At 39.7% G+C, this 26,889-nt stretch overlaps 1 protein-coding gene across 2 annotated transcripts in view; it reads right to left on the bottom strand.

Annotated features, from left to right (window-relative positions):
- SPIDR (scaffold protein involved in DNA repair) overlaps positions 1–26,889 on the bottom strand; it is a 172,606-nt gene that overhangs the window by 23,301 nt on the left and 122,416 nt on the right. For both annotated transcript variants that reach the window (XM_035894945.1, XM_035894946.1), the window contains exon 7: positions 4,283–4,441. In XM_035894945.1, the coding sequence (XP_035750838.1) occupies positions 4,283–4,441 (159 nt within the window). The remainder of the gene's footprint in view (positions 1–4,282; positions 4,442–26,889) is intronic.

Genomic DNA, 26,889 nt, shown 5'->3' with positions numbered 1-26,889 from the left:
TCCTCTCTTCTGAGTGTAAAGCAAAAGGAAGAGAAAGTATATGGTGAAGAGTAGAGGGAAAAGGGGAGAGAGAGGCCAGAGAAGTATAGGACTTAAATAAAAAGTAAAAAAAAATAAGAAAGAAAACCCTCGGGCACAATAGTGACCAACACTACAGACAAACACAGGAAGATTTCGCGTTTCAGTGCCTACCATTTGAAAGTTTAAAATGACAAACAACAGAAGACAACTTCATTTGAAAATACAGAATTTTCTCAGAGAAACATACCACTGGTTGATGAACTCAATATTCAGAGTCTACTTACTTTAGAGGAAAATGCAAAAGATAGTACAACCTGCCACGAATTAAAGGTTGGGTCAAGTGCCAAAGTTCATGAGTTGATGTATCCTTCAAAGCATTTTACCCTACCCAACTTAAGTGTGGATTTTAGCACTATCCATGCAACAGTTGCGTCTTATTTTCAAACTTGTTAAGCATTTTTTCAATTTGGAGACAAAATTGGTGCTGACGTCCTGCATTAATTATATATTACATTAAAGCATTTCTTCCCCCCCCATTTTTAAATTGGTGTCATCTTTCTGTTCTGCTGAATGGAAACTCTTCATCTTTCAACGCTGTACAAAAGCATAAAGAGAAGAAGCAGGATATACTCTGCAGCAAACTCAGTGCTTGGCAAAACAGGTGAAAAGACATGAATTGTCAAAATCCAAATTTTCTCTGTGTGGAACTCCAGTCAGGGTTAAAAACATAAAATTAATATTTTTGACGATAAAGACAGATATCTAACTACAAAGTTTATCCCAGCTCATTGAAATCAATTTCTGGTAGGAAGCAGCAGCCTATGACAATTTATAGGTTATTTATACCTGAGGCATTTTAGTGAGTGCTTGGTCCCTGCATCTAACTGCATCCATTTAGTTACTAGTTATTCCAGACACACCTGAAACATGCCTGGGATCCATTAAAATAGAGGGGTAACATGTTACTTGTACTGCATACAGATTCTTAACCAAAATTCCTGCCTCTAGCAGTACACTGTCAAAATCTGACTTCCTCTTTCTCAAGGGGCTGAATTTATAAGACTGACATATGAGGTAGTGAGAGGACAAGAGAGAACATACACCTGTAAGGAGCCAACACCACCAGCGGCAGATCAATGAACATTTTTCAGACTTCTCTCTTTAAACCACCATATCTTTCTTTTCTGCTGATACTAAGCATGCAGTTCAGGGAACAGTTGTAGGAAAGGCTAGGAGACAGGTATGAATTAGAGGGTGAAGAGAAAAGGTGTCAAGAAACACTGAACCACATACGTGATGTTAATTCATCTGCTACAGTACTGGTTCCTACCTTATTCAACAGCCTCATGAACAGTACTAGAAGAACTGCTGGAAATAAGACACCGAACAAGCCATGGCAACTTTGCCATGACTCAGCCATGCCCATCTGTCTGACACGATTGCCAGAAATTGGACTGCAAAGGGAAACACCACTTCCTCCACTGGACTACAAAGGGAAGGATTTCTTGCAGGGATGTTTCTGGGGAGTATGTTTTATGTGGGGTATGGGACTTGTTCTGAAAACCCACCTAAATCAATGAAAGACCTTCAGATGACCGAGTATGAGAGCCTAGTACTTGTTAAAGCATATGGGTATTCAAAACTAATATTCAACATTAACAGAGTTTCTCTCAATGTAAGATAAATGTAATTCTAATTTTTCACAGGGTTGATCTTGGTGATCAGGACACGGTCGTGAAGTTCCTGTCCCACTTTTCTTTTGGAACACAAGTCATTTCTTATCAGGAGAAGAAATGGGTTTAGTTTCTTCAGCACATCTTACAGCATATGTCCATTCCAAAAATCAAGTCAGGTTTACAGCCAGGTTTTCGCCTGGATGTAAAATACCCTTTATTACAGCTTTTTAGTCTTTGAAATGCAACTTCAGCTTACAACGGTGATTTTAAATTTGATTTTAAAATTTAAAATACTGGAATGATGTTAAATAATACTTTCAGTTAAATACTTGATGACGAAGATGGATGATGGCCTGGAAATTTTTTTTAACAGTAACAGTGGTCCATTGATGCAAAAAGCTTGAGAACCCCTTGTATCTGCTAAATGAAAATCTCCTCTGTCTCCCGGAGGGACTGAGGAAGCACTCTGTCTCTATAAGAGAGATTACAATCCGTGTGACTGCAGGACAACATGCACGTTGGGATCTTATTAGCCATTCCTGGCTTTCTCCAGATCATGTGCTTCAAAGGCACAAAAAAAAAAATTAATGATTTTTCCCTCGTATTTCCTACATTTTATTCCCTTTTATCCATTTTAAGAGCCACTGTCAGACTTCAGGAAACAAAACAGTTTAAAAACCATCTCCTTCCAAAAAGTAATTGGCATTCTCAAAAAAAAAAAAAGGCAGCAGTTTTTCTTGCAGGGCAGACCATGTAGTTCTTATTCACTCATGCGCTGCAAGCCAAGGTTGGGCACTCACAGGCATATCCTATCATGTGCTCAGATATACCACTGGCTCTGGAAACCCATTTATCCAGTGGCAATGAATTCTACAGTCTAATTATGCTCTGTGCGAATAAGTACTCCCTCATATTCATTTCAGCTACGGCTTTACTGTGGTTTCCATCACACCTAGAATGACACAAAACGTGTCCCAACACTTAAAAGTAATAACAAGCTATAAAGCAGAAACTTAGGCTAAAACAATTAAGAAAAAAGTAAATCCCTGAACAATTCCCCCACCCACCCATCTTGTACAATGAAATCACGTTTTAACCACTGCACTGTCCCTGAAGCTACGCTAGCCTTTTTCTTCTAATGTTTCCTAGCAGGGTTACCACCAGCACAGCTCCAGCTGAGCCACCAGCATGTCAGCAGTGTGTCTTCTAATCATCCTCAGAATAGCCAGAAGTAAGTTACTGCTGCTTTGAAGCACAATTTACATTAGAAGAAGTCTGTCTCTTATTAGCTAGGCAGAGTACTGGAAACACCAGCAGCCAGTTGTAAAACTTCATTTGTATCCAGAATTCCAACGCCATTATTTAATTTGTTTGGAAAAAATGTAACTTGAAAAAAAAGCCAACAAAATAATTAAATAAGAAGACGTGTTTGTTATTAAAGATCCATAAAAATGCAAGTAGGCTTGAAATCCAAAGGATCTGAAAATTAACACTGCAAGTACATAAAAAGAAAAGCATACTGAATAGTGCTGGCTGGAAAACAACAATTCCATTTTGCTAAACATTTCAAGGCTTTGAAATTTGTTTTTGTTCCAATATGAAACAAAAATGAGACTTTCTGAAAGTTTTCATGAAATGAGAATGAGAGAGAGAGAGTATTCACTCCCTCTGGACCTGAAAAAATCTTCCCAACAAATTGTCTCCAAAATAGATTATGTTTCCATGAAACATTCTGGTTTTGATGAAACAGCATTTTTCAACAGGAAAAAAAAGTGTCAGCAGAAATATCATAGACATTCTAATACCAAAGGCTTATCTAGATCGGACGCTTGTGCAAATAAATTATGTTGAGAATTGAACCAATCTGACTGTATTTATATAGGTCCCCATGTGAACACTGTATCACTTTCCTTAGAAAGATACTCCATAAGATAACCGATCTAATTAAAGGGTTTTTTTCTTGATTAAAGATACTTGATTTTATTCAAAGAATGTAAAAGGAATCACAGAAGAAGCAAAATCTGAGAGGCACCACACGTCGATTGATTTTTCTATAAACCTGTGGACACTTATTCCGAAATAAAAATGGCTTTATGATTTGTGAGATTTTATTTTTAAAAGGAAACTTAAACTGTGCTTCCAAACCCATATAGACTTAACTGAATTAAGCTCTCACATACTAAGGGAAAGTCTGTGCTTGAAACTTCAACCCAAACTGGGCAGCACTGTAGAAAAACATACTGTAATAGACAGCTCTGCAATGAAAGGGAGGTGAAATAATGTTTTTAAGTCTTTGAATCTACTGAAGAGGAAGAAAGGGCTCATAGTTTATGAAATATTGAACACAGTAATTCTTCTCTATCCCTTGCGCTGCTAAGTGTGTATTTGTGTGCTAGCTTATTTATGCTCATTGGGGAGTATAGCTGGCTGAAGTACTATTGGATGACCGAAAAATGGCAATGAGGGCATTTAATTGAACAAAGCCCAATTCCAAAGAGTATTGATCACAGAAATAAATAAATAAAAAGGCAGATCATCTCTGCCTGCCACAGCATGCAGTGCATCCTCCCACGAATTGTTCTCACCTTCCTCTTGTAGTTCTTTGCAAAATTTTCATTCCAGCTAGGCAGCAGAATTTTCCTTCCCATCTCCTGCAATACTGCTCAATGTCATCTGCAGAACCCAGGGACTGTAACTGCACTTCACTGAACATACCGTAGGCATCCTGGACAAGGAGGCATAACCTGCAAAACATTCCTCTGTTACTCAGTGGCTCCGGTTCATAACAAACTAGTTAGCAAATTTCTAAAAAGTACATTACAAGCTTCAAAACAGGGCTTATCCTCTACAATATCCGAAGAATTCCTACCAAATAATGAATACCTGTATCATTAAACAATACCATTATCGTTAAAGGTTTTCTCATGTATATTTGCAGGAGCTAACAGGGCCATGAGATAGAGAAGCATGACAGAAAAAAAGCATAAAGGGCTTGCACTGGAGATTAGAACAACTAAGGGCTATGCACTATGGGTTTTGTGCACCTATGAAGAAAGAAGGTTGAGTTTTTCCCTAACTTGAGGTGAATTCTGCAATGCAGACAGAGCAACGATGCAAAGGTACACATGTGTATGTGTATAAATATAAAAATTCTGCTTAGAAGTAATCAAAGCAATGTATTTCACAAGTAATAATCACCAACATTGAAACTGGCAAAGCAAGCATTCTATTTGCTATAACTTTTTTAAAAGAGTCCTGAGGATGCAAAGAAGAGTGAAATGTCAATTAAAAAAAAAAAAAAGAACAACACAAAACAAAAATCCAACATGAAACTACAGATTAGTACTTTCAGTATGAAGAAGCCCAGAGGAACTATTTTAAGGGGGTAATTAAAGAACCTGCTAAACAAACAATTTGATTAAAGTAATCTATGGAAGTAGGGGCTGTAGGGCTGGGAAGCATTGCCTAACCAGCTTGCTGGCATTTTGAGAAGATATTACTGTCATAGCAGATAAGGCAAAATCAGTGGATGTCATACATTTAGATAGTCAAAAACGCATTTCACAAGATTCTGCACCCGAGATGAGCGGCCACGATAGCATGAGTCACGCAGCGCTGGAGGAAGGCGGCTGCTGTCTACAAGACTGGTTTAATCGCCCCAGAAGGAGACAGTTAAGCATGGAAACTTTTCAAAGGGAGACAAAAATTACCTTTGAGGGTAGCACACACATCTTTCATTCTAAATAAAACTCAGGGGTGCACTAGGCAGCAGAATTCAGTTCAGTTCAAAGGTACATGCCAAAACTACCTTTTCTGGAGCAGTACCATTGTTCACAGCAAGCCAACTCTAACTGCTTTTGGAGCAGATCGTGTAACATATGATATGCATCCTGAAAGCATTCAACAGTAGTCATTATATCTTTATAAAACACATTTTAAAAGAAATGAGCTCCTACATTTCTCTGGAAGAAATCCATGTATTTTTTCACAGGGAAGCTTGGGCACATGGAAGACCATTAATCACAGTTTCCTTGTTCATGATGAACTGTCTAACTTTGGCTTACGCCCTTGAAAGGGCTGTATTCGATACAGGATACAACTCCAAAGCCTTTCAGAGATCAGCATCTGTGCAAGCACCAGCTGAGAGTCCTCATTTTTCAGATGCTGGTGCTGGTTTTGAGGAACAGGGAAGTAGGACTGAACACAAATGAAGGCTCCCGTATTTTCCCCGTTATCTCTAGCTACAAGGGTCCCACACCAACAGTCTTCACCAGGCAAAGAAACATTACATACAATTCCTCCACAGCCTTCCAATGCTAAGAAGTCCTTTAAAGCCATGAAATGCTGCTTCTACCCTGAGCAACAACAAATAGGAGGAAACCAAATGCTGTTGTGATATGTAGGCTGGAAGCATACATACCCTAATTCCTGGGATGAGTGGTGTTCCTAGCCTAGAAAGAGGGTGCCTGTCCTAACAATACAAACCTGTGTCTTCAACAGCTCTATCTTTTCATTTTCTCTGTAAAACAACCCATGAGCTGCCTTCGAAGGATTCATCCCACAAAATCATCTCCAACTCAACAGAAAAAAGAGTGATGATGTGCTATGAACAGGACAGCCCAGAAGCAGAAAAACTACAGTTGCTGGCCACTTTCCATGTTAGGGCCTTGCAATCGGTTAAAAACCCTCCTGAGTTTTCACTGATCAGACTGAGACATGCTATCGTTTTGTTTGGAAAAACAGAGCTAATATGCTCCGGACATTTCTGAAAATCAGATTGAGGGGAAGAGGTAAAACAAAGCAAACAGTTTTGCCTATGTTAACAAAACATTCAGTGACTGTTAATTGTGAAAAATTAGGCCTCCGTATCTTGGAGCAAGCAAGGGCCAACTGAGTTAGCGTCTCAGATCTGATCAGTTCAGCAGTCTCTTAACTGATCACTGGAATTTCTCATCTCTTCAGTGAGACATAACTGAACACAAGTAAGTCTCAGACTAGCTGGCACCAGGCTCATATTAAGTCCTCTGGGACATGTTAATTGCCCAAATAAAATTAGCTTGGTTGGTGCCAAAGACATCACTTACTAAAAGTGCATTTTAAGCCAAGCAAAGGGATGGCTGCTGTCAGACATGGAAGTCTCAACTCCCAGCATCCCATGTCACATATTTCCATCCCTTTGTGGTGGCAGCACAAATGGCTAGGATAGGAAACTGATCTGACCAAAAAAATACCATAGCCAAATAGTCGTCGTCATCATCATCATCATCATCAATCATCATATCAGCTCCTTGAAAAATAGCTCTGTAGAAGTAAACTGCTATTTCCATGGGGTACTACTTCTGGACAAGGATGTATTTTCCAGGCAGGATCAGGAGGCTGAAGCTCCCACTCTAGCTGTCTAGTCTATGCAGCACAACATCCCAGGTTATATGATGGGAGAATGGTCATCATATGACCAAGCTCAGTACACAGAAGGAAAGGAAGAACTGTGTAGCTTGGATCGCCAATGTTCCCATTCACGCTAGTAACACATTCATGATTATTGGTATCACGAAGAAACACAGAGGAGCAGAACCGCTTGGACCAGACCCCAAGTACTTTTGCAGTACTAGGACCGTACGTGTGAGCAGACATCCACCATACTACACTTGTTCTAACAGCATCCAAAAGGTAGTTACGATTTCTCTGCAAGATGCATCTAAAAGGAAATGTATATACTCATTCACTTGGAAGACAGAATTTCATGAGCAACCTTCAGATGCCAAATTTCAGACTAAAAGATGAGGAATATCCCAAACAAATGCTATGAAGAGAACTTCACAAAGGCATGTTCCCTGCTTCAGCACTTTTAAAACAGTACGAATGAACAATGACAAAAACTTGAAATATTCTCAACATCACTTGATCTGTCTCACACTGGTTTAGTAGGTAATGCTATAGGTATTTAATGATGAGTGACAACTGATTTTCCTACCTAATGACTATCATGAAATCATCTGAATCCCACAAGAGACTCTGATGCATTTGGAGAATTATTCTCATGTTTGGGGAAAGACTTTTTAGCAGGTCCTGTTGCGATAGGACAAGGTGTAATGGTTTTAAACTAAGAGGGTAGATTCAGCCTAGATATAAGGAAAAAATGTTTTACCAATGAGGGTGGTGAGACACTGGCACAGGTTGCCCAGAGAGGTGGAAGATGCCCCATCCCTGGAAACATTCAAGGTCAGGCTGGACGGGGCTCTGAGCAACCTGATCTGGTTGAAGGTGTCCCTGCTCACTGCAGGGGGGGCCTCGACTTGATGACCTTTAAAGGTCCCTTCCAACCCAAACCATTCTATGATTCTATGATTCTCTGAAACTGGTTATGCTCTTATGGATTTTGCACATGCTGTTAGCATCACTAACAGTAGTTCAGGTGCTTTCAGGGGCTGTTGATTCATGGCCTTAACTTCCTCTCCAGCACTGTTTTTTTCTTTGATTTCATTTTATTCCCCCAAAAGTACATTTGTATTATTTTCCCGTGTTACAGTGTTCCTCTCATACTGCAGGAAATGTTCTTGCAAATTACGTTTTAGCAGCAATTCTAACTGTGATTAAAGCAACAGTTTGTCCCATGAATTCCCCCCGCTTTGAGGCTCACTACCAGGATAAAAACCCCCACCTAAATTAAGCTGCAAATCCAAAATGAGTATCTGCCCCCAGGAATTCAGTATTTATGTTTTGGGCACATCTATCACAAATACTTTTTTTTCCCGTAAAATGTGGCATTTGTACTGAATCAGTTAATCGGCTAAAGCATACCTTTACCAGTGCCTTCTCAGTATGCATAGTAATGAACTGTTAAAAAAAAGAAGGGCAACATCTCCATTTTATCTGTGGTGCTCATGTAGGGAGGAAATAAGGGACACCTCTATTTTTGGGACAACAGGATGCAACACTGTGTAAAACCTGAATTTAAAATATGGGTTTGGAAACTGAACTTTCTCATGCAAAGGAGCAGAGAATTCACTCCAGCAGCGAGGGGTGGCAGGAAAGCCAGCAGAGGAGTGAGTTGGGGAGAAGCAGACTAAGGAAAAGGTGAAGTATGACTCATTGGTAATAACAAAGGGGGCGAAGATAGGGAATGATAAGAAGTGAGCAGAGATTAGCCTTTTTTTTTTTTTTTTTTTAAAGTAATGACACAGTAAGTCTCATGCAAAAGCTTGGGAAGATCTTGTTAATTTGCTAATAGCCAGGAGCAAGGATGGGGGCTGGGGGAAGATGAGACTGATTACTCTGCATTATTTCTATGACTGTGCTGATCTTTAGGACAAAATGTTTCCCAGCAGAAATCTGGAGAGGATTACAGGATTATTCTGCCATGCCCTTTTCCTAGTTCATCACTCCTCATGGGTAAAGGGTAAAACCTTCTTTTACTATTACTTTTTTATGCATGAAAAATCCCATCTCTCCATATTGCTGCCTTGTATCAGGCAGCTGACTTTCTAGAGAGGTAATGGCAACAAAAACCTTCTTCAGCTTTGGTCACCTTCAGCCTCCTCAGCAGCTAGTGGAAAAGAATAAGAAAAAGAAGATCTGCCTGCAGAGGAGATGAGAGCACACGGAGGCCTGAACTGACTGATGACACAGGAATTGCCTTTACTGAGTCTTGTGAAAATAAGCAGCAGAAACTTGTCACGAATAGATCTTAACTAACAAATAATTGTTTTATCCTGGAGTAGGAGGACAACCATGTGGCCCACAACAGTTCTCCTCCATGCACAGCTAAGCTGTGCAGTAGAGCATGAGGAGCAAGACAGCCAGGTAGATGCTACCACCTTGGCAGTGCTCAGCAGGGACTTCATTAGTTAGTTACTCTCTTTGGAAAGAAGGGAAAGGGGGGAATGGGGAAAATGTCTGAAAATGAATGGAATTGTATTAGCTCCAATATTTGCTCATTCTTTATCTTAACCATCCAAGAGACAGCTGTTGCTGCTTTGTTTGTCAGAAGGACTTCTTATCTCTTTGAGGTGCGGTCCTTGCAGAGGCATAAAGCACACGTACATAAACACACATAAACAAAAACCCCCTCTCCCTTAATCACCAGAGGCACAACACTACCTACACAACTCCAATTCAGCAACTTGTCTGGTCAAGTCTCAAGGTGGAGCTGATTAACTCCTGCTAATATGGCTCAGATTCAAATTGTAACCTGCAGGACACCACCCTACGGGGATTTAATTTATCCCTACCTTATGCACTCCTTGCATTCACCATACCCATGTTATCTCTGAAAAATCAAAGCTCAGGGCAGAGGTCTAAACACACAGGGACAACCATCCCTCTCCCCCAGCCCCTTGTAACCCCAGCAGGATTTTCCTTTTATATTTACCAGATCACAAACTGCTCCACATTCCCTTCTGAAAAGTACGTACCCGCTGTAGCCTTCTATAGGGAGAAAAAAGATTTGGAGTTTTCTGTTTAAAATCCATGCCATTTGTTGTCATTAAATAGCGAGTGAAGCTCTACAGAACCTAACTATGGATTGAACAATAAAAATTAATAATGATGATGACTAGTCCCTTCTATGCATAGGTTGCAGAGGTACACAGGTACAGAGGAAAACACAAGCACCACTGCTTCTTGTTTATAAAGGGAATGTCAAGCTCAAAAAATAATCCTGGTCATAACTCTCTCCAAGGAAAACCATTTCTAGCACCCAGGCTGGTGCTCTGGTTTGAAGCACTGACACAACCCAAATAGCAATCATTTGCTTTGAAAACTGGAGGTTTAAAATTACTGAAAAGCAGAGTTTGTGATCGTGCACTTTTTTTATTCGGTAATTGCGGAAGGACCCAGTGGGAAAGAAAGGAGAAGGCAGTTCAAGAGTGCTGGACCTGGCAGAGCAGGAGCAGCACACACGGTTAACACCAGACACTCCAGTTCCCTCCAGTAAGAGACAGGCTGTCCTTGCAGAAGTATTGGTGGAAACTGCACATGTGACAGGAGTATCACCAGGGCAATGAGCAAGTCTTATCTCAGCATCTCAAATAGCAAATATGCAGCAGAGGCCTCCGCAGTCTCAGGAAAGGAATCTTTTCTTTGCAGGCACTTCCTAGTATGTGTGTGTAACAGAGAATTTATGCAATAAGCTTTGCAAATAACGCACTACAGTAACTGTACCAAGCCCATCGTTTTCCTTGAGTTTCCTTACATTTTTACGCACGCATTAAAAAAATGAAAAAGAGTGAGAGAAGTTATAAAATAACTGTTGCTTTTTTTTATTCACTTCCTTGAACAGTCACTTACTTCAATATAAACTGAAAAATCAAATGCAACTCCCACAAGGTCTTTTATGAATCTCTGCCTGCTGATTCCTTTTTCCATTTCTTCATTCAGATTAATCCTTCCACCTCCTATTTTCTGCCTATGACCTGAAGAAGCAGCCCTTCTGTGGGAAATGGCTTTTGTGCATAGGAAGAGACCTGTACAAGCCAAACATATCAGCAGGACTACCTTTTCAATGCACAACGTGCATGTAGAGAATGAAACTCCACGGCACTGTAAATGTTCCCGGTCAAAACGTGGAACACCGTCTGCCTAGTGGGAACTATATGTTGTAACATCTCAGGAACGGTTGTGGCACGAAAACCAGACAGATTTTCATATTTGCAGTGACAACCACGGCTTCACATGTGACAATTTTTTCAACATAAACCATTTCTTCTATGAAGTTTTCATGCGGCACCAAACGAACTTTATTTAAACTCCCCATCTGACACTGTCTCTAAGTGCACTTTCAAATTAAACTGCTGATGTGCGTGTTTTACTTGTACGCAGAATTTTACTCAAAAGTAAACAAAACATTTAAAACCATAAAAAGACATTCCTGACATCCACTCAAACACAATACGGAGCCTAAGCTATAATATCAAAGAGTTACAGAGTTGCATTTGAGAAATATTTTCAGTATCACCAATAGCTTCACTTATCTCAGTTTCATAAATGAATACAGAAGTTGTTCTACATTAACAGTTTTAATCCAAAGTAATTATGCCATGTAAGTAAAAAGTTATAGTGATGATTGGTTTGGCAGACACAGAAAAGTAAGGAAAAAAAAACTTCCTAAGCACTGCCTAAAAGTTTGTATAAAGGTTCAGCCGCAAAAAAAAGAGTCAGGCCTTCCTCCCTCCAGAGCCCCCAGGCATCTCCCCCATATACGCTACCCTGTGCGTAATTTACGGTCCTTCTGCTAAGATCCATTCCATACAGCTTGTTACATAAATAAAAACAATTTGGGGTGGTAACAAAAAAGCAAGCACATCAGATCATCCCAGCTTGCTTCGGACTCGCTATGCTGTTAATTGTAGCTGGTAAAAAAAATAATGATGCAGACACTCCTTGGGTTCCTCAGTGTACCATTACTTCAGCATGGAATCCCATTACAATCCCTTGGTTACTTCAGTATACAATTCAGATAAAATATGATTTTCCTGTACATCGTGATTTACTAATCAAGAGTAAAAATGTACATGTAAGAAACTTACAGGCTCAGCTGAAAACTGCAAGTCTTTCTTATGGATGATCTCCAATAGAAAAATCATGTTCCAAATATAACGTGTAATTACCACCCAGTCATTTAAAGTACTTATCTATGAATCTGAGGAGGGGTTCTTTGTTTATTTTTTTAATCTTAAGACTTTGTAATTATTGTTTTGGCATCCAAGAATTCCAACAGTCGGAGAGGTGCTGCCAAAAGATCTTTTCTTGCAAGGTGCTCAGCACCCTCTTGTCCAAGAAAATCAGCATCCAGTTGCTGGTTCTGGCAACATTTCACATCAGCTTTGCCGTGCTATGTTTCCTCCACGCCCCAGTTCCTTATATGTAAAAATCAGAATAACAGTCCTGTCTTCAAAGGGTGACCTGGAAGCAATAGCTGAATAATACGGTGGTACCTAGGAGGGCAGGTCCACAAAGTCTGTTCTGTGTGCTGGATCCCACTTGAGTTGGGGGAGGAAGCTATATACATGTAAGTATACCTAGAAAGAAAGAGGGCTTCCTTGCAGTATCAACCCATTTCTCCTGTGCTACAAGGCTTAGAGAACTCTCAACTCCCCCTGCAAAACCCACGGAGCGGGCTTTACAGAATTACAGCATCTGGAATGAAGCAAGAACACTGCAGGAGCAGTACTGGTGTCGCTTATCTTTCAAGACCATATTATTTGTGGATTCACCAGATTTACTTCTGAACCACAGAGACCATGAACGGATCCTAGAAGATCTTATTAAAAAAGAAAAAAAAAAAAAACTAACAACACGAAGTGAGTAATAAAAAAAATAACTGCCCATTTCAGCAGGCACAGAACATCCTAAAAGGCATTCTTGGTAGTATAGCATTGCACATGTGCTTCCCCAGCGCACGTGAAAGGTAAAGGAAATACGTTAACACTGCGGGATTTCTTAGAGCTGCGTCTGTGCTCAGCAAGACATTCTGCTGTTTCAATCATCCCACTGAACTAGCACCAAAATGTAATATTCATTGACATAAGAGGCAGCAAAAGAGCAAAGAAGAAAAGCAGAAGTGAAATCCTGCTGGGGCTCCTTCCCCGGCAGAAAGGCGATTTTCCGCTCTTTCTCGCAGGGCTCTGCTCTGCCTGTTTTTCACTCACGCTGTTTTTCTTTGCTCCCCTGTAGTGGCTGCCTTTCCTAGGTGTGTTTCTAAATGAGGGAGAGGGAGCGTGTTTGTGTGCGCGCGGCGCGTGTTTACAAGAGTTATGGTAGCAGTTCTCAGCAGTCCACCGAGAGTTCTAGGAAACGGCCCCTGTTATTTTATTCTGGGTCAATGTCAGCTCATGTCAGGCAGTAAAGATCACACAGGACAGCTCGCTCCATCTCGCAGTCCTGGCCGGAGGCCTCAATGGGAGAGGGAAAGGGAGCGAGCTGCGAGTGGGCGGAGAGCCTTCCCAGCACTCTACCAACCGCCGCACGAGGAATTATGATAAACACCACTCTGGAAACCAGATACAACAGTACATTGTGTTCTTCTTCGGAAAAACAACCAGACTTCGGCTCACTTAAAGTAAACAGTTAATCCTGTTTATCTTTTTTTTTTTTTCCCCCTTTCTTGATGAGTTGTTAACAGAACAATCTCTTCTGCAAAGCAAATAAGAGATCTGTCCCTTAAATTCATACCGAGTTTCTCCTCCTTCAAGAAAAAAAAAAAAAAAATCAATTCAATATGTAAACTTTCTACTATCGGCAAACAGTGTGGAATAACAATCTTCCTTGGCTTAAACTGACTTAACAAAGCGATGCCAAAACTGAATGAAACCTTTCCCTCACTTACATACTTTATTTTGGAAAACTGAAGTCCCAAACAGAGCGTTCTATTCATCCCTTTTAACTATTCCTTTTCTGACAAGAACAAGCAAAACTGGTTAAAACACAAATAATGGGGATGCACGGTGTCCTCGCAGCCTGAGCACAAGGTGCCTGGGCAGGGGTGGGGGGGCTGCTCCCAGGTTTTCTCTGGGAGGTGAAGGGAGTCAGGCTAATCGGCTGCAAAAGAAGGAACAAACTATTATTCTCTTTTTCAAAATATATGCTTACTGTGCAAATTCATGATGTCCCTGACTTTCAATATTAAGGGTGATTAATTAGAAAAGCAGATGGAATTGATTATCTTGTTTTGCTGGAGTCACCACAGCCTACTTGTTAACTACTTCTTACTGGGGACTCTAACCGAGTCCACTGAAAGCTACAAGCTTTTCCAAAGGGAATTCTAATTTTTAGCACTCAGGAGTTTAAATAGCTCTGAAAGTCAACAACGAAAGTGTGCTTAACATCCTCAGTCAGTAAAAGTTTGTTGATTTAGCTATTTATACTCATAAAAATACATGATTTGCAAAACTGAAAGAGGAGAAGAAAAATATTTCCCTGTTTATTTTTACTCATCTTGCAAGCTCTAAGATTCTGGGGTTTCTGTGCAACCGATGTCATCAAGTGCAAAAATGTAAATTCAGGTCTGGGAATTAAAGTCTGATTTTCAGATTTTGTGTTTTCAATATTTTACATGTAAAACTTTTACATTTTTTATGTTTTTTTCTGCCATGAGACCTTAATTTATTTTGCATTTATTTCTAAATCCTTTGCAGCAGTTGCTGAATTTACATCGCTCTCATGAGCTCTAAAGTGACAAGAGCAGGACAAGGCAGTGCTATTTCCCATTATGGAAACTGGGGTGGGGAGGCAGCTGTCAGCAGGCCAGGGCCAGAACCCCAGGGGAGCAGGCTCAGGACCATCCCCGCCAGTCCACCACTTCTCCCACCATGGCCACCAAGACTGGAAGAGCAAGTATGACTTCAGCCAAGACTGGAAGAGCCAGTATTGGTAGGACAGGATGGCTGTTGAACACTTTGTCTTGCTCCAAGTGCACCCTGTCATTTAACCCCCTCTCTCCCAGTGCTCCACCTGCACAAGAAAAGTATGGTTGCTTTCTTATGATCATGGGTTTGGCCCGCCAAATTTGTCCCCAAATTGACGGACAGTCCACAGCGCTATCTGTGAAGGACCCAACTTATGCCAAGGTGCTGCAGCTCTGAGCAGAGAGGTTATCAGCTGCAGGATTGCAGGGAAGAAGCAATATATTTGGTAAAACCTCTCTCTCGAAAAGCCAGAGCAGAACGTGGTGGTGCTATGGTCTCTACTTATTGGAGAAACTCCTGGGAGTTTCTGAGAAAGCAATAAACCTAAATTGTTTAGGGCGCAGTGATAATCCATGTACAAAAGAGGACTCCCTTTGGCTCCCCAACTTTTGACCCTGTGGTGGCAGGCCACCATCACGCCCTGCTTCAGGAGGGAATGTATCAGCTGAGAGGAACGCCAATGAGAGGTTAATTGACTGGAGGTCATTTGGAGATGAAGCAACAGCAGGAGGAAAACATGGAAGGTGAAGAAAACAAGGATCAGGAGAAAACGCTCTCTGATATTACCTCCTTTCCACTTCCTTTCTTACACCTTGCTGTTCTCCATGTCTCTGGTAGTTAGAGATTAGGGGAAAAAAATGCCGGTCTGTGGCAACACAATCCAATCCTGTGGGTGACCTGTGAGCACTACTGATGGAGGGCTTTCCCCAGATGCGTTCGAATTTTTTATATCAGAAATTACGGATACACTAAGCGCTGCTGAAAGGGAAGTGGAGATGGCAGCACTTTTCCAATTTGAAAACGAAAAATAAAGTTTTGTTACCCTTTCAAGCTTCCATCTGAAATTTTCAAAATGAGAAACCACATTTTCCATTATAGGTCAAGTAAAACTTTATAAATTACTTTTAAATAAGCAGCAGATTTAAGCCATTATCTGAACCCCATGCCATTTCCATTGATTTCAATGAGCTTCATTTCATGCCTTACAGCGGGCAGAGAAAGCACCTGGGCAGCACCAGTAACATTCCTCCACCTTCAATCATTCATGCAAATTCCATGTTTCTCTTTTAAAGCTACCTAAACTGAACACCAACCAAGGATCATAAACTGAAGTAATTTTATAAACAACACGCTTGTAACTTCCTATAATTTCAAGGAAGCATTTTTAGCAGGACCAGATTTTGGAGCACAGCACACAGTACATAAAAAAGAATCTTTAATCTGCCCTTTTTTTTTCTTTTTTGCATTTAATTGGGTAATCTTAAGACACGCATAGAAAATCTCTCACATTTTTCATAACAAATTATGCCTGCTAGTGGGAAGTGCCCTAGTAAAGAAAAAATCTCTACCACAGCATCTTAATCACAATTATCTTGTAGAGATGATAGTCTTTATTTTAGATCTCATGCATGTGGAATATTATTTTATTGTAATGACATAATCAGTCATTATACTGGATTTAATATAATAACCCTGGTCAAATACTGAGAAACTACATGCGTGGTATACTTGATTCTGATTTTCCCTCCCCTTATAAAAAGAAAACAGTCCTGAACGTAAGAAGTTGTTCAAGTATCAGCACAGCATAGTTTGTTCTCATTATTTATATTCCAAGGGAAAGAAAAAAAAGACGACCAAATCTAATCAAAACTACAGGAAGAGTTTAGAGAGACAAAAGATAATCATGTAAATTAGAACTGGATTAGAGCCCTTAGTAAACCTATCTATTCATGCCAAAAGAGGTGATTTAATATTCTGTGGTTAAGATTCTGGTTTTGTGTCTTATCCAAAAGAATATCAACAATAGCACATTGTTCTCCTACCACCATGCTGGTGTTACAGCCTCTGATGTGATTCAGCACAGGCTTGAAGGGAGAGGCCCAGTTAAACACAGTTTGGATTTTCCTGAGCTGTCACCCATTGCAGGCCAGCAGGAGATACGTCACAGCCAAGATAACAAGATACCTTTTGTCTTGAGAACATCCAGTTTCCTGTTGATAGTAGTATTGTCACCCTCAGTCTCATCCTCTTTTTCCTGTCACACATACCTTCTCTAATTGAGACTTCACTGAGGAAGCATTAGGACAGGGATGACTTCTGCATGCCTGTAGAGCATCTGATACAAGCCCTGACCCTCACCGCAGTATGTGTCACAAAACCAGATCAAAGCTCTGGTGTAGCCATCTAAACACCAGTCGCTGCTGCTTATCCTTTTTGACAACGAGCACTGGGGCTAGTATTTGTATTTTCAGAGTACTGTCAGCACCTTAGCAGTTGCAACTTTCCCTCTCATCCTGTCCACTGATTAGAATCTCTGCATTGAAGGGTCTCAAAGCAGGCTGCTGGACTGCTCCTCCAGCCTGAATTCACCCCCGTTCCCCAGAACACAGCATGCAGGGACTATCAGAGGGAGGCTCGAAAGTTGGTTCAAGGTGGCTCCTTCCTACTGGACAAGTAATACAAGATGCAGAGAACCACCAGCATATAAAAATGATGATATTTTACATAAATATAGGCCCCGTTTTCATGCCCTGTCTGTTGTCATGGGGCACAGTGTTCATGGTGTTATCTCCACTGCCAGGTACTGTCAGACACCCTTGGTTTTGGCTCATGTGACACCATGTAACTCACATACTCCTATGGTGTAACATAAAAAAAGCCTCAGTTTAAAAAATGGGAATACTCTAAAACAAATACAGACAATGCCTCCAAATGACATTCTCAAGAATAGGAGACAAAATGGCTATATTTTTAATAAGGTGCTTTCTCACCAGACATTTTTCACACACATTTCCTAACTTCCACCACTGCAAGAAGTGTGAAAATATCAACAAGACAAAAATACAGTAAATGAACCTGACTTGGATCAATCTAAGCATTTTTTTTTTTACCAATTTAAAAAACTAAGTTAAAAAATCATAACTGAAATGGAATTTCTAAACAAGTGGGTTTAGAGTAGGAAAATGGCATTGTTTCAAAACACAGCATTTCAGCAATTTCACAATTTTTCAATTGCTTGTACAAGCTTTTCATAAGAATGTTTTCATTTTTTTACAAGATGATCTGACAGAAAATAATTTCTTTGAAAAATTCCCAACCATTTTTCCTAGAAATATTTTTCAAAACTGTAATGCAGTAACCATTCATTAATTTTCAAGGTTTTGTTTTGACAAAACGTAATTATCCAGCATACCAAAGAATGCCTGTAAGTAGCCGCAATGCTGCATGGTGAGAGATGGAAATGTCATATATGTATTTTTCCCCCTCTTTTTCTCTCACAGTAGCTGTAGAAATATGTTTCAACATATAATTTCTTTTTAAGCACGTGGCTTTTTAAGAACGTGACTCAATATTTGGGGGCAGCCAGTGGAGAAGCCCCATGAGGATCCTGAACCTTGCTAGGAAACAGGGTTTGCTCCAGCCTCCTCCGCTGCCTTACCTTACCTGGACTCTGCCAGGCATGAAGTAGCGCTGATTCCCGACAGCAATTGCAGGATCTGATCTGGATCTTACAGTTTAACTGCACCTATGCATTTCAAAGGTGCATTTCCAAAGGAAAGAAGGAGAAACACTCATGAGAATTTTCTTGGAGAAAAGGTGATAACTACAACCTGTACCTAACCCCATTTGGACATGTCATTATCACTAATTTTAATTCCGAAATGGCAACAGGCATGAACCATATTTCACTGCTCGTTTTAAGCCAGTAACCTAAATGAGTTATTTTAATGGCAGTCCCACAAAATATGATAAAAATATTTCACACACAGACCTAGATTTTGCATTTTTTTAAATTTGTATGGAACTCTTAATTCACCACAAACTTTCCTTTCCTGACCAAAAGACATCTCTTTAAGCGCAGTTAGTTGTAAACAAATACACATGTATAAAAATATATTTTTTTTTCATATAGTGCTAAACCAAATATGTAATTGCAAAGGCACAAAAAAGCATTCTGTTGCAGGGGTATGTTCCCAGCTTAGCTTGACCTGGTATGACAAGACAGGATGCACAAGAAAGAACTTGAAGATTGAGAAAGCATCGAAAGGTAGCAGAATAAGACAGTAGGATAAACTGACTTTCTTTAGAAAGGCTAACGCTTTCCCAGTTGCCAGCCAAATCAATGCTGAAAATCATATACCGTATATTCAATGGATTTTTTCAGAATTAAATTTTTATACTGCAAAAAGTCATTTATCTACAGCACAGACAAAGATTTATGTTCTTGTAGGGCAAACAAATGTGCTATGATCTGATTTGGGATGAGACACCAAGAGAAGATTTAATCTCATGATGCAGTTGTTTAATTTGAATTAATAACTCCCCCTGCCTTCCCCCACCCATTTCCCCTTTCTCCTCAATCTGCCATACTACATGTGTTTCTCAGTGCTGCGTATACAGACCTCTGTATACATACTGACCCCAAATTTCAGTATTAACTGTCAATGAAAGATCCTCAGTATTCCTCATTTTTTCATTCCACAGTGTGGACACTAGTTTTAATCCTACAGCTGGGATGTTAATGTATTACAGCACTCATATAAAGAGTGCAGTCTTTGTATGTTTTATATAATAATTTTTAATTATTATTAAGTGATAGGGAGCTGGGGCAAATCAACGTTGTAAATACAGCTATACTAACATCATCTAACTGATGAAGTGGGAAGAATGTTTTGTCAAAGTCAGTTAGGTTTCCCTAATGAGCAATACTGTTTTCTAGCTAAAATACACCAGTTAACAAAAGATTATGGTGAGTAGAAGAAGAACCTGAAAGCAAACAGAACTTATTTCTGGTTTACATGCATGAGTCAGCAACAGAGGAACAGAAATCTCAAAGCATCAATGCACATTTGTCTTGGGACTCTGGTTAACTTCTCTAGCATCAGTGCTTATAAGTATCAGTAAGAAAGCAAGCAGCCCTCAGGTGCCAGTCTGCAGTTATTCCAAAATGAGGTCGTAGGAAGAGCTTATCACTCCTGGACAACTACTTTAACACTGAGATAGAGGATGCTGATGCTGGCCTGGAAGGACATGCACTTGGGAAAAGCACTGTCCTCACCACCTGTGTTTTTGCCTACCTGAAGAACAACAGTGACAATTCATCTACTTCAACGGGGCCTATAAGGTGTTATTTATTCAGGTTTAGAAATACGAATGGAAGCTACTGTTATAACTGTTAGATTATGATAATTACCACATTGATCTTCTTATTCTACTGACTCAGTTTATTGAAGTTGCCAGAGAAGATTGCCTAACCCTGACCACTGAGTTAAGAGTTATGAAGTGGTTTAAACTTTGGGTATTTGCAGTTGTGGATTGCACGATTTCAGCATCACAGTGGGTGAAATGGAGTAAGCGAGAATGGATCGTCTGGATTTTACGTCCTTTATAGTTTTTTCGCCTGCAGGTTGACCTGACTAACATTAAGTTGGAAAACTATTACAGTGTTAATGGACAACATCTCATTTGTCCCATCCTCTGTGCAAAAAGGGACCAGACTGCACAATTTGGGAGGAATAATTAATATTAAAATAGACTGCATTTACATCACAATCTTAAGAGATGTTCTTTACCTATTTACTTCCCCTTCAGTGGCCATAAAATCTCGAAAGACATTAAGTGTTATCTTTGATACTTCAAATACCGAAAAATAAAATCTAGAAATCATTTGGCATATATATAAAGCATCTCATTACATAGTTTTACAGGTGTATGACCTAGCTGGAAAAATCAGAAATGGTAAATTGTGGTTTATAAAAATTATACAAGAATGATTATTGGGTAGCCAACAAAGCTGTGTATTGCCAGTAGACCATCACTTCCAAAATTCATCACAACAAGCTCCATGCTTTCCTTACTTTGTATGTTGGTAGACAGGTAAAGAGATGATTCCGCTACAGAAATACCTCTTACAGCTCCAAGTCTTATGTAACTTACATCATGTAAATGGAGAGTTCAGAATAATTTACCTGAAGCCTACACCGGGCAGAGATGAAGTACCACGTATTTACCCATCACACAAAAATGACTTAGAATCTTATCATGGCTGCTTACAAAGTGACGCTCCCAGAAAGCACCACAGTAGCGTTTTAATGTACAGCAAGAAACTTCCACACAAGCTTTGCACTTCACCGGGTTTTAGCCAGAAGTTTTCCCGAGATACAACCATGCCAGCAGGAGAAGGCAAGGAATGCCTTTCCATTGTCTTTCCAAATCCTTTCCAACACCTGTGTATAATCAAATCAAAATACAACGATCTGTGACGAGGCCAGTTTGCAGTATGTGGGTAAGACACAGAAGAATGCCATGTGAAAAGAAATACAGACGTATACTATCTCTGACGACATAAGGCTGTATTATTCTAAGTAAAACTGCTCAAAGAAAACAGAAATCAGAATTTGCAATGCTCAGGGTCAGAATACTTGGTCTGCCTAGAAACAGACAAAATCCCCGTCCATGTTGAACTTGCTTTGTACAAGATTTCTGATATCAAAAGTGGTCCTGGACTGAAATTTAACATAGGCAATCTCAGGACACAGCAAACTTTTTACATTGTTTTCAATTTCTAGATGAGTAATGAAAGAAATACTAACATCTCCACCTACAGTTCCCCACAAACTAAACTTTTTAATGTCCAGATTGAGCTAGGAAAACGTCCAGCTTCTCATGACATGCATTTGAGTACTCTGTAGATTTCAAGACCATTTTTGTTTTCTGTTTTCTGTAGCGTGCCTTCTTAACTATGATGTCCACTGAATGATTTTTCTGTCAAATAATAAAATTCTGTATTTTTCATTCTCTGCAAGAACAGCAAAATTTTAAACTAAACATTTTCTCCATCTGGAAATGTAGATAATATACACATCCACACATATATATGCACATATCAAACCTGCAGACCAAAAATACTATTTGTCAGGAAGTATCAACATTTAGCATCCACAAACTAAAACCCAGTTGCATGTCAGGAAGTATTCAGTGGAGACACCAGATCAAGGTGTATCTGCCCTACACGATTGATTCCCTACTCCTGAGCTGTAGTCCCCACTCCTCCCTCATAACTGTGATGGCAAAACAGGTTGAGGCAGCACTAACAAACAAATCTCAGACGCAAAAATAAAGTTATTTACCTGGAGTACTACATCCACCTCTGGAACCCTCAGTACAAGACAGACGTGGAACTGTTGTAGCGGGTCCAGAGGAGGGCCACAAAAATGATCTGATGGCTTGGAACACTTCTTCTGTGAGAACAGGCTGAGAGAGTTGGGCTTGTTCAGCCTGGAGAAGAAAAGGCTCAGGGGAGACCTGATTGCGGCCTTTCAGTGCTTAAAGGGAGCTTATCAAAAAGATGGGGACAGACTTTTTAGCAGGGCCTGTTGCGATAGGACAAGGGGTAATGGTTTTAAACTAAAAGAGAGTAGGTTCAGCCTAGATATAAGGAAAAAATGTTTTACTATGAGGGTGGTGAAACACTGGAATGGGTCGCCCAGAGAGGTGGTAGATGCCCCATCCCTGGAAACATTCAAGGTCAGGCTGGACAGGGCTCTGAGCAACCTGATCTAGTTGAAGATGTCCCTGCTCATTGCAGGGGGGTTAGACTAGACGACCTTTAAAGGTCTCTTCCAACCCAAACCACTCTACGATTCTATGATTCTGTTTTTCTTTTGCATCAGTTTGCTGACTTAGCATCACAAACAGCTGTTCCAGCTCAACTGAACGGACACCCTGGCATGTTAGTAGTAACAAGACAGCTCACCAGCACGAGGAGAGGTGGCGAGATGGATGTGGAATGAGACTAATTTTTAGCCAGGAGAGAGAGAGAGAGAGAGAGAATAATTTATCATGGACCTCCTTAATGAGAGATCACAGCTTCAGTCATACCCGAGATGAAGCAGAAAAACAAACGAGCCTTCTGTCACTGGTTGAAGGTCCATCACTACCCTCCTGCCTCAATTATTTGTCTTCTGGCTTGGTTTTGATGGAAATGTTGGCCTGAATCCCTCCACCTTGTAAGAATAACTCTAGCAAGAGTAATTTTTACACAAAATGTTTACATGAATGATAGCATACAATGTAACACTAGAAACAATATCACATTTTAATTTTATAACTGCAGAAAAGACAGCCCAATTAAAAATGTAAGCTACCTAAAAGGAACAGCAGAAACACTTCAAAACCACTGAAATCCAGTCTAATGGAAAACATATTAAAAACCCTACAAAAAGTTTACTTTTTTGCATATTTTAAAGTTCATTTAGTCTTTTCAGTGTGCCAGTGTGCATTTACAGCTATACAGTACAAAACCACACAAACACATAACCTAATTTCACCCAGCAGAATCAGTTCACTAACACTGAATATTTAAACCACTGTCTTCAAAAGTGAAGTCCAGGCTTTCAAACTCAAATTTCCATTTGTGTCCAAGTGCCAGCCACTATCCTTCTGACTCGTATTTCTTCGAATGTATCTTCATATAGGTTACTGAATTTGTTCCACTTACCTAAACCGTCAAATGTGGATGTTATTTAGTGGTCTGCTTTACTGATTTTCTATCTTATTTATAAATCAATTTTATAAGGAATTTGTTTAAAAAATCCTTTAGTGATATCTGCAACTGTTGAAATATACTACAGCGAAAAATTATGGCATTCAAATGAACATATTAACTTTACCATTTCCTTTCCTCAGACTGAAGCAGATCAGCTGGCAAACGAGACTATTGCAAACACTGTCTTCTTTAGTTTATCCCTTTGTACTTGCAAGAATTATGGACAGTTAAATTTTTATTTTATTTTTTCATAATAAGCAAAATACTACCTATTTGAACATTTTACAATCAGGAGGCAGTGACAAAACCAGCAACATTTTTCTTGCTGATTTAAAGGGGAAAAAAAAGAAAAGAAATCATGTTTGCTGTTTTTAAAGAACTAAATGGATGTAAATTGTCAGACTCTGGGTCATCACTAAGCATAGGCCAGAGCATTGGCACGAATGACTGTGTTGTGAAGCCTACAAGCTTTATTTGGTTTTTAGTTCACATTCCTGTAGAGTGAGACATTCTTAATTCGGGAGAGCTACGGGTAAACATTTATGGGAAAAAATTATTAAATATTTCCTTTCGCAAAGGTAGCAGGCAAAATAAAAACAAAAACAACCCCTCCAGACAATGCTAAAGGTGGTCTTTAACTATCAAAATTCAGCAAGGCAAATGAGGTGTCTATGCTCCTTTCTGACAGGCACTTGGAGCTTTTATTATTGGGAGACTAACCTTCCCTCCACCGTTTATCCTTCACAAACTCATATGGTGTTTATTTTCAGATAGGGACAGCATTATCCATATGTGAATATGCATACCAAATAGGCTGCTCCCTCATATGGAGATAACAGTAATTATTTGGGCCCTATGTACACTTGCACTTAGATTTAGCACTACAGAGGAAGTGAAAATACTTACAAGGGTAATGATACTTATTACAACACCTGATGTAATACATAACTACTGCTCACTTCCCAAACCTCTCACTGAACTCCAGTAGCCTTTGAGAGCTGTTTGTTGCAATTCAGTTTATGACACAACGTTTTAAATGTTCTTACTCCAAAGGACTCTTGAAAGACGAAGCCCATCTGAAGATTCTCTCTCTAAATATGAAACATGTCCTGCTTGCAAGAAGATTTCAGAATTTTAAACAAATACGAAACACAGTTTATTCACCCTGGTGAAAGAAGTCACCCTGCAGATGGGTCTGAGTCTCGAGAGGACAATAAGCACAGTTTTAACGACAGGCAAAACACAGTTTTTCCTCTTGCCTTTAGCCCTTGGCACTACAGCTCATTTGTCTAAGTTTAAGAAAACTATAGGAACGCCTAAGAACATATATCAGATGTGTTTTGATCAGTGCATACGGAGAGCAGAACCTTACTCTAACTACAAGCAGGAACGTGCTGGCCGGACTGTATGTGGATCAGGGATATTGAAGCTCTCTTCCTCCTCTGACCAAAGTAAGATACACACTTTCTCTACAGAAAATTCAAATGCACGCACACCACCCCTGCTGCAATTTAACTCAGACATGACTTTTAACTATTAAAAAAAATAGAAGATCTCTTCCTTCTCTTCCTTCTATCTACAAAATTATGCATGCCAAATGGCTCCTGGTTCCTGAGCTGAGAGAGACCGAATGCCGTGTCCTGCTTTCCTGGGCATGCAGATGGATCCCATTATCACTACATTAATGGCTTTCACAGTATTATTCCAGGATTAAACCTGCACAATTTATACCTCCTGACTTCACCAACTGTAGGGTAAGCTCCATGAAGCCGACCTATTCCAAACACGCAGTTAACCCAGGAGCAGCTCCTGAATGTAGAGCAGAGAGTACATTGCTTTCTCCAGCAGCAAATAATTTCCAAAGCTGCTCTTCTCTGGCTCCTTAGGAAGGGTGCTCCTCTCCTGATCCCTCCCTACTTGCCAAGACTGAAGTCAAAAGAGTTTGCACTAAATGGGCAAATCTCTGAGAGCAACCTGGTGGCTCCTTCCAGTCAGGCTGCAAAGATGAGACAGCTTTTCCAAATTTTATCACGATTGTGGTAGGAACAAGGTTTTATTAGTACTTCCAATATTTGATGAAATTTCCTATAAACTCCCTGGTATAGCTCAGAAATAATTCTGGTGCACCATCAGTAGAGCAAAACCTAGGACATATGTTTTCCTGAAATGTTAGGCAAACACCTAGATTTTTCTTTGTGGTACCACCATAATGGTGGTACCTGAAAAGGAAAAGTCAGTAACAACAAAACGAATTTTGCTCCTCAGATGTCTAATGGAGCAATACACCAAAGATTTAATCTTCCTAAGGAATAGACAAGAAATATACGGCAGAATTAGTTTCACAGCACTGTGTGCGACCACAGCTATGCGCAAAGATGTCATACAGCTTGGCCTTTGAGGAGAGCACAAAATAATTCAAAACCAGAATGGACAAGAGGAAAATAAACTACTTTTTCCTGGGAACTGAACTATGCTAAATGGCTGATCCTTCTCAAAAAGCCTCAAGTACCATACTTATTTGGCTGTTCCACTAGTCAAACTGTTGCCTGTTTCTCAGGGAAACTGGGAGTATTTATTAGGTGGTGTTATTAGTCATGTGACTTCAAAGATTAATCATCTTTGTTCAAAAAAGTTGGTGCAATAATTGCAGCTTCTTACTGATGAACGATAAAATGCTGCATTCCACTTCAGTTTGTTGGATATTTTAGAATTCAGTTAACTGTTGCCTAATAGATCTAAAATATAGCCAAAATGAAATCTTTCTTAAAAAAAAAAAAGAAAAGCTTCTTTGCATGTGACTTACTATATTTCTTCTAGGAAACAGTAAAAAGGTAAGATCCCCTAACAAAACATCAAAATATTACGACATGGTGAAACAGATAATCCTACCTGATTGCCACACCTTTTAAAATTATGTATAAGGAGCCTTTTGTTCCCTGGTTTTTGGAATGTCAAGCAACTCATAAATAATAATCTGGACCTAAATAAATGTATGCTAGTTAAAAAATCCTTATTTATTTAAAGCATGAAATGAATCATTACTTCAAGTATTTGAACAGCAACATCTTGCCTTAGTTTCTCATCCTAACCTCTCTTTTAAATAGCCAACCTAAGACTATACCAACAAGCTAATGGCAAGCTGACATTTTTCTTAACCTGTTTAAAACATTCACCAGACAGTTTTAAATACCATCAAAAATGCTTAAGATTACTGTGATTATACTCGTTTAAAGCAAGTCTT

Source organism: Egretta garzetta, unplaced genomic scaffold (assembly GCF_000687185.1).
Source record: "Egretta garzetta isolate BGI_Z169 unplaced genomic scaffold, ASM68718v1 scaffold35, whole genome shotgun sequence".
Lineage (NCBI taxonomy): Eukaryota > Metazoa > Chordata > Aves > Pelecaniformes > Ardeidae > Egretta > Egretta garzetta.
The sequence above is the reverse complement of the archived record's forward strand: the minus strand, read 5'-3'. Positions and strand labels throughout refer to the sequence as shown.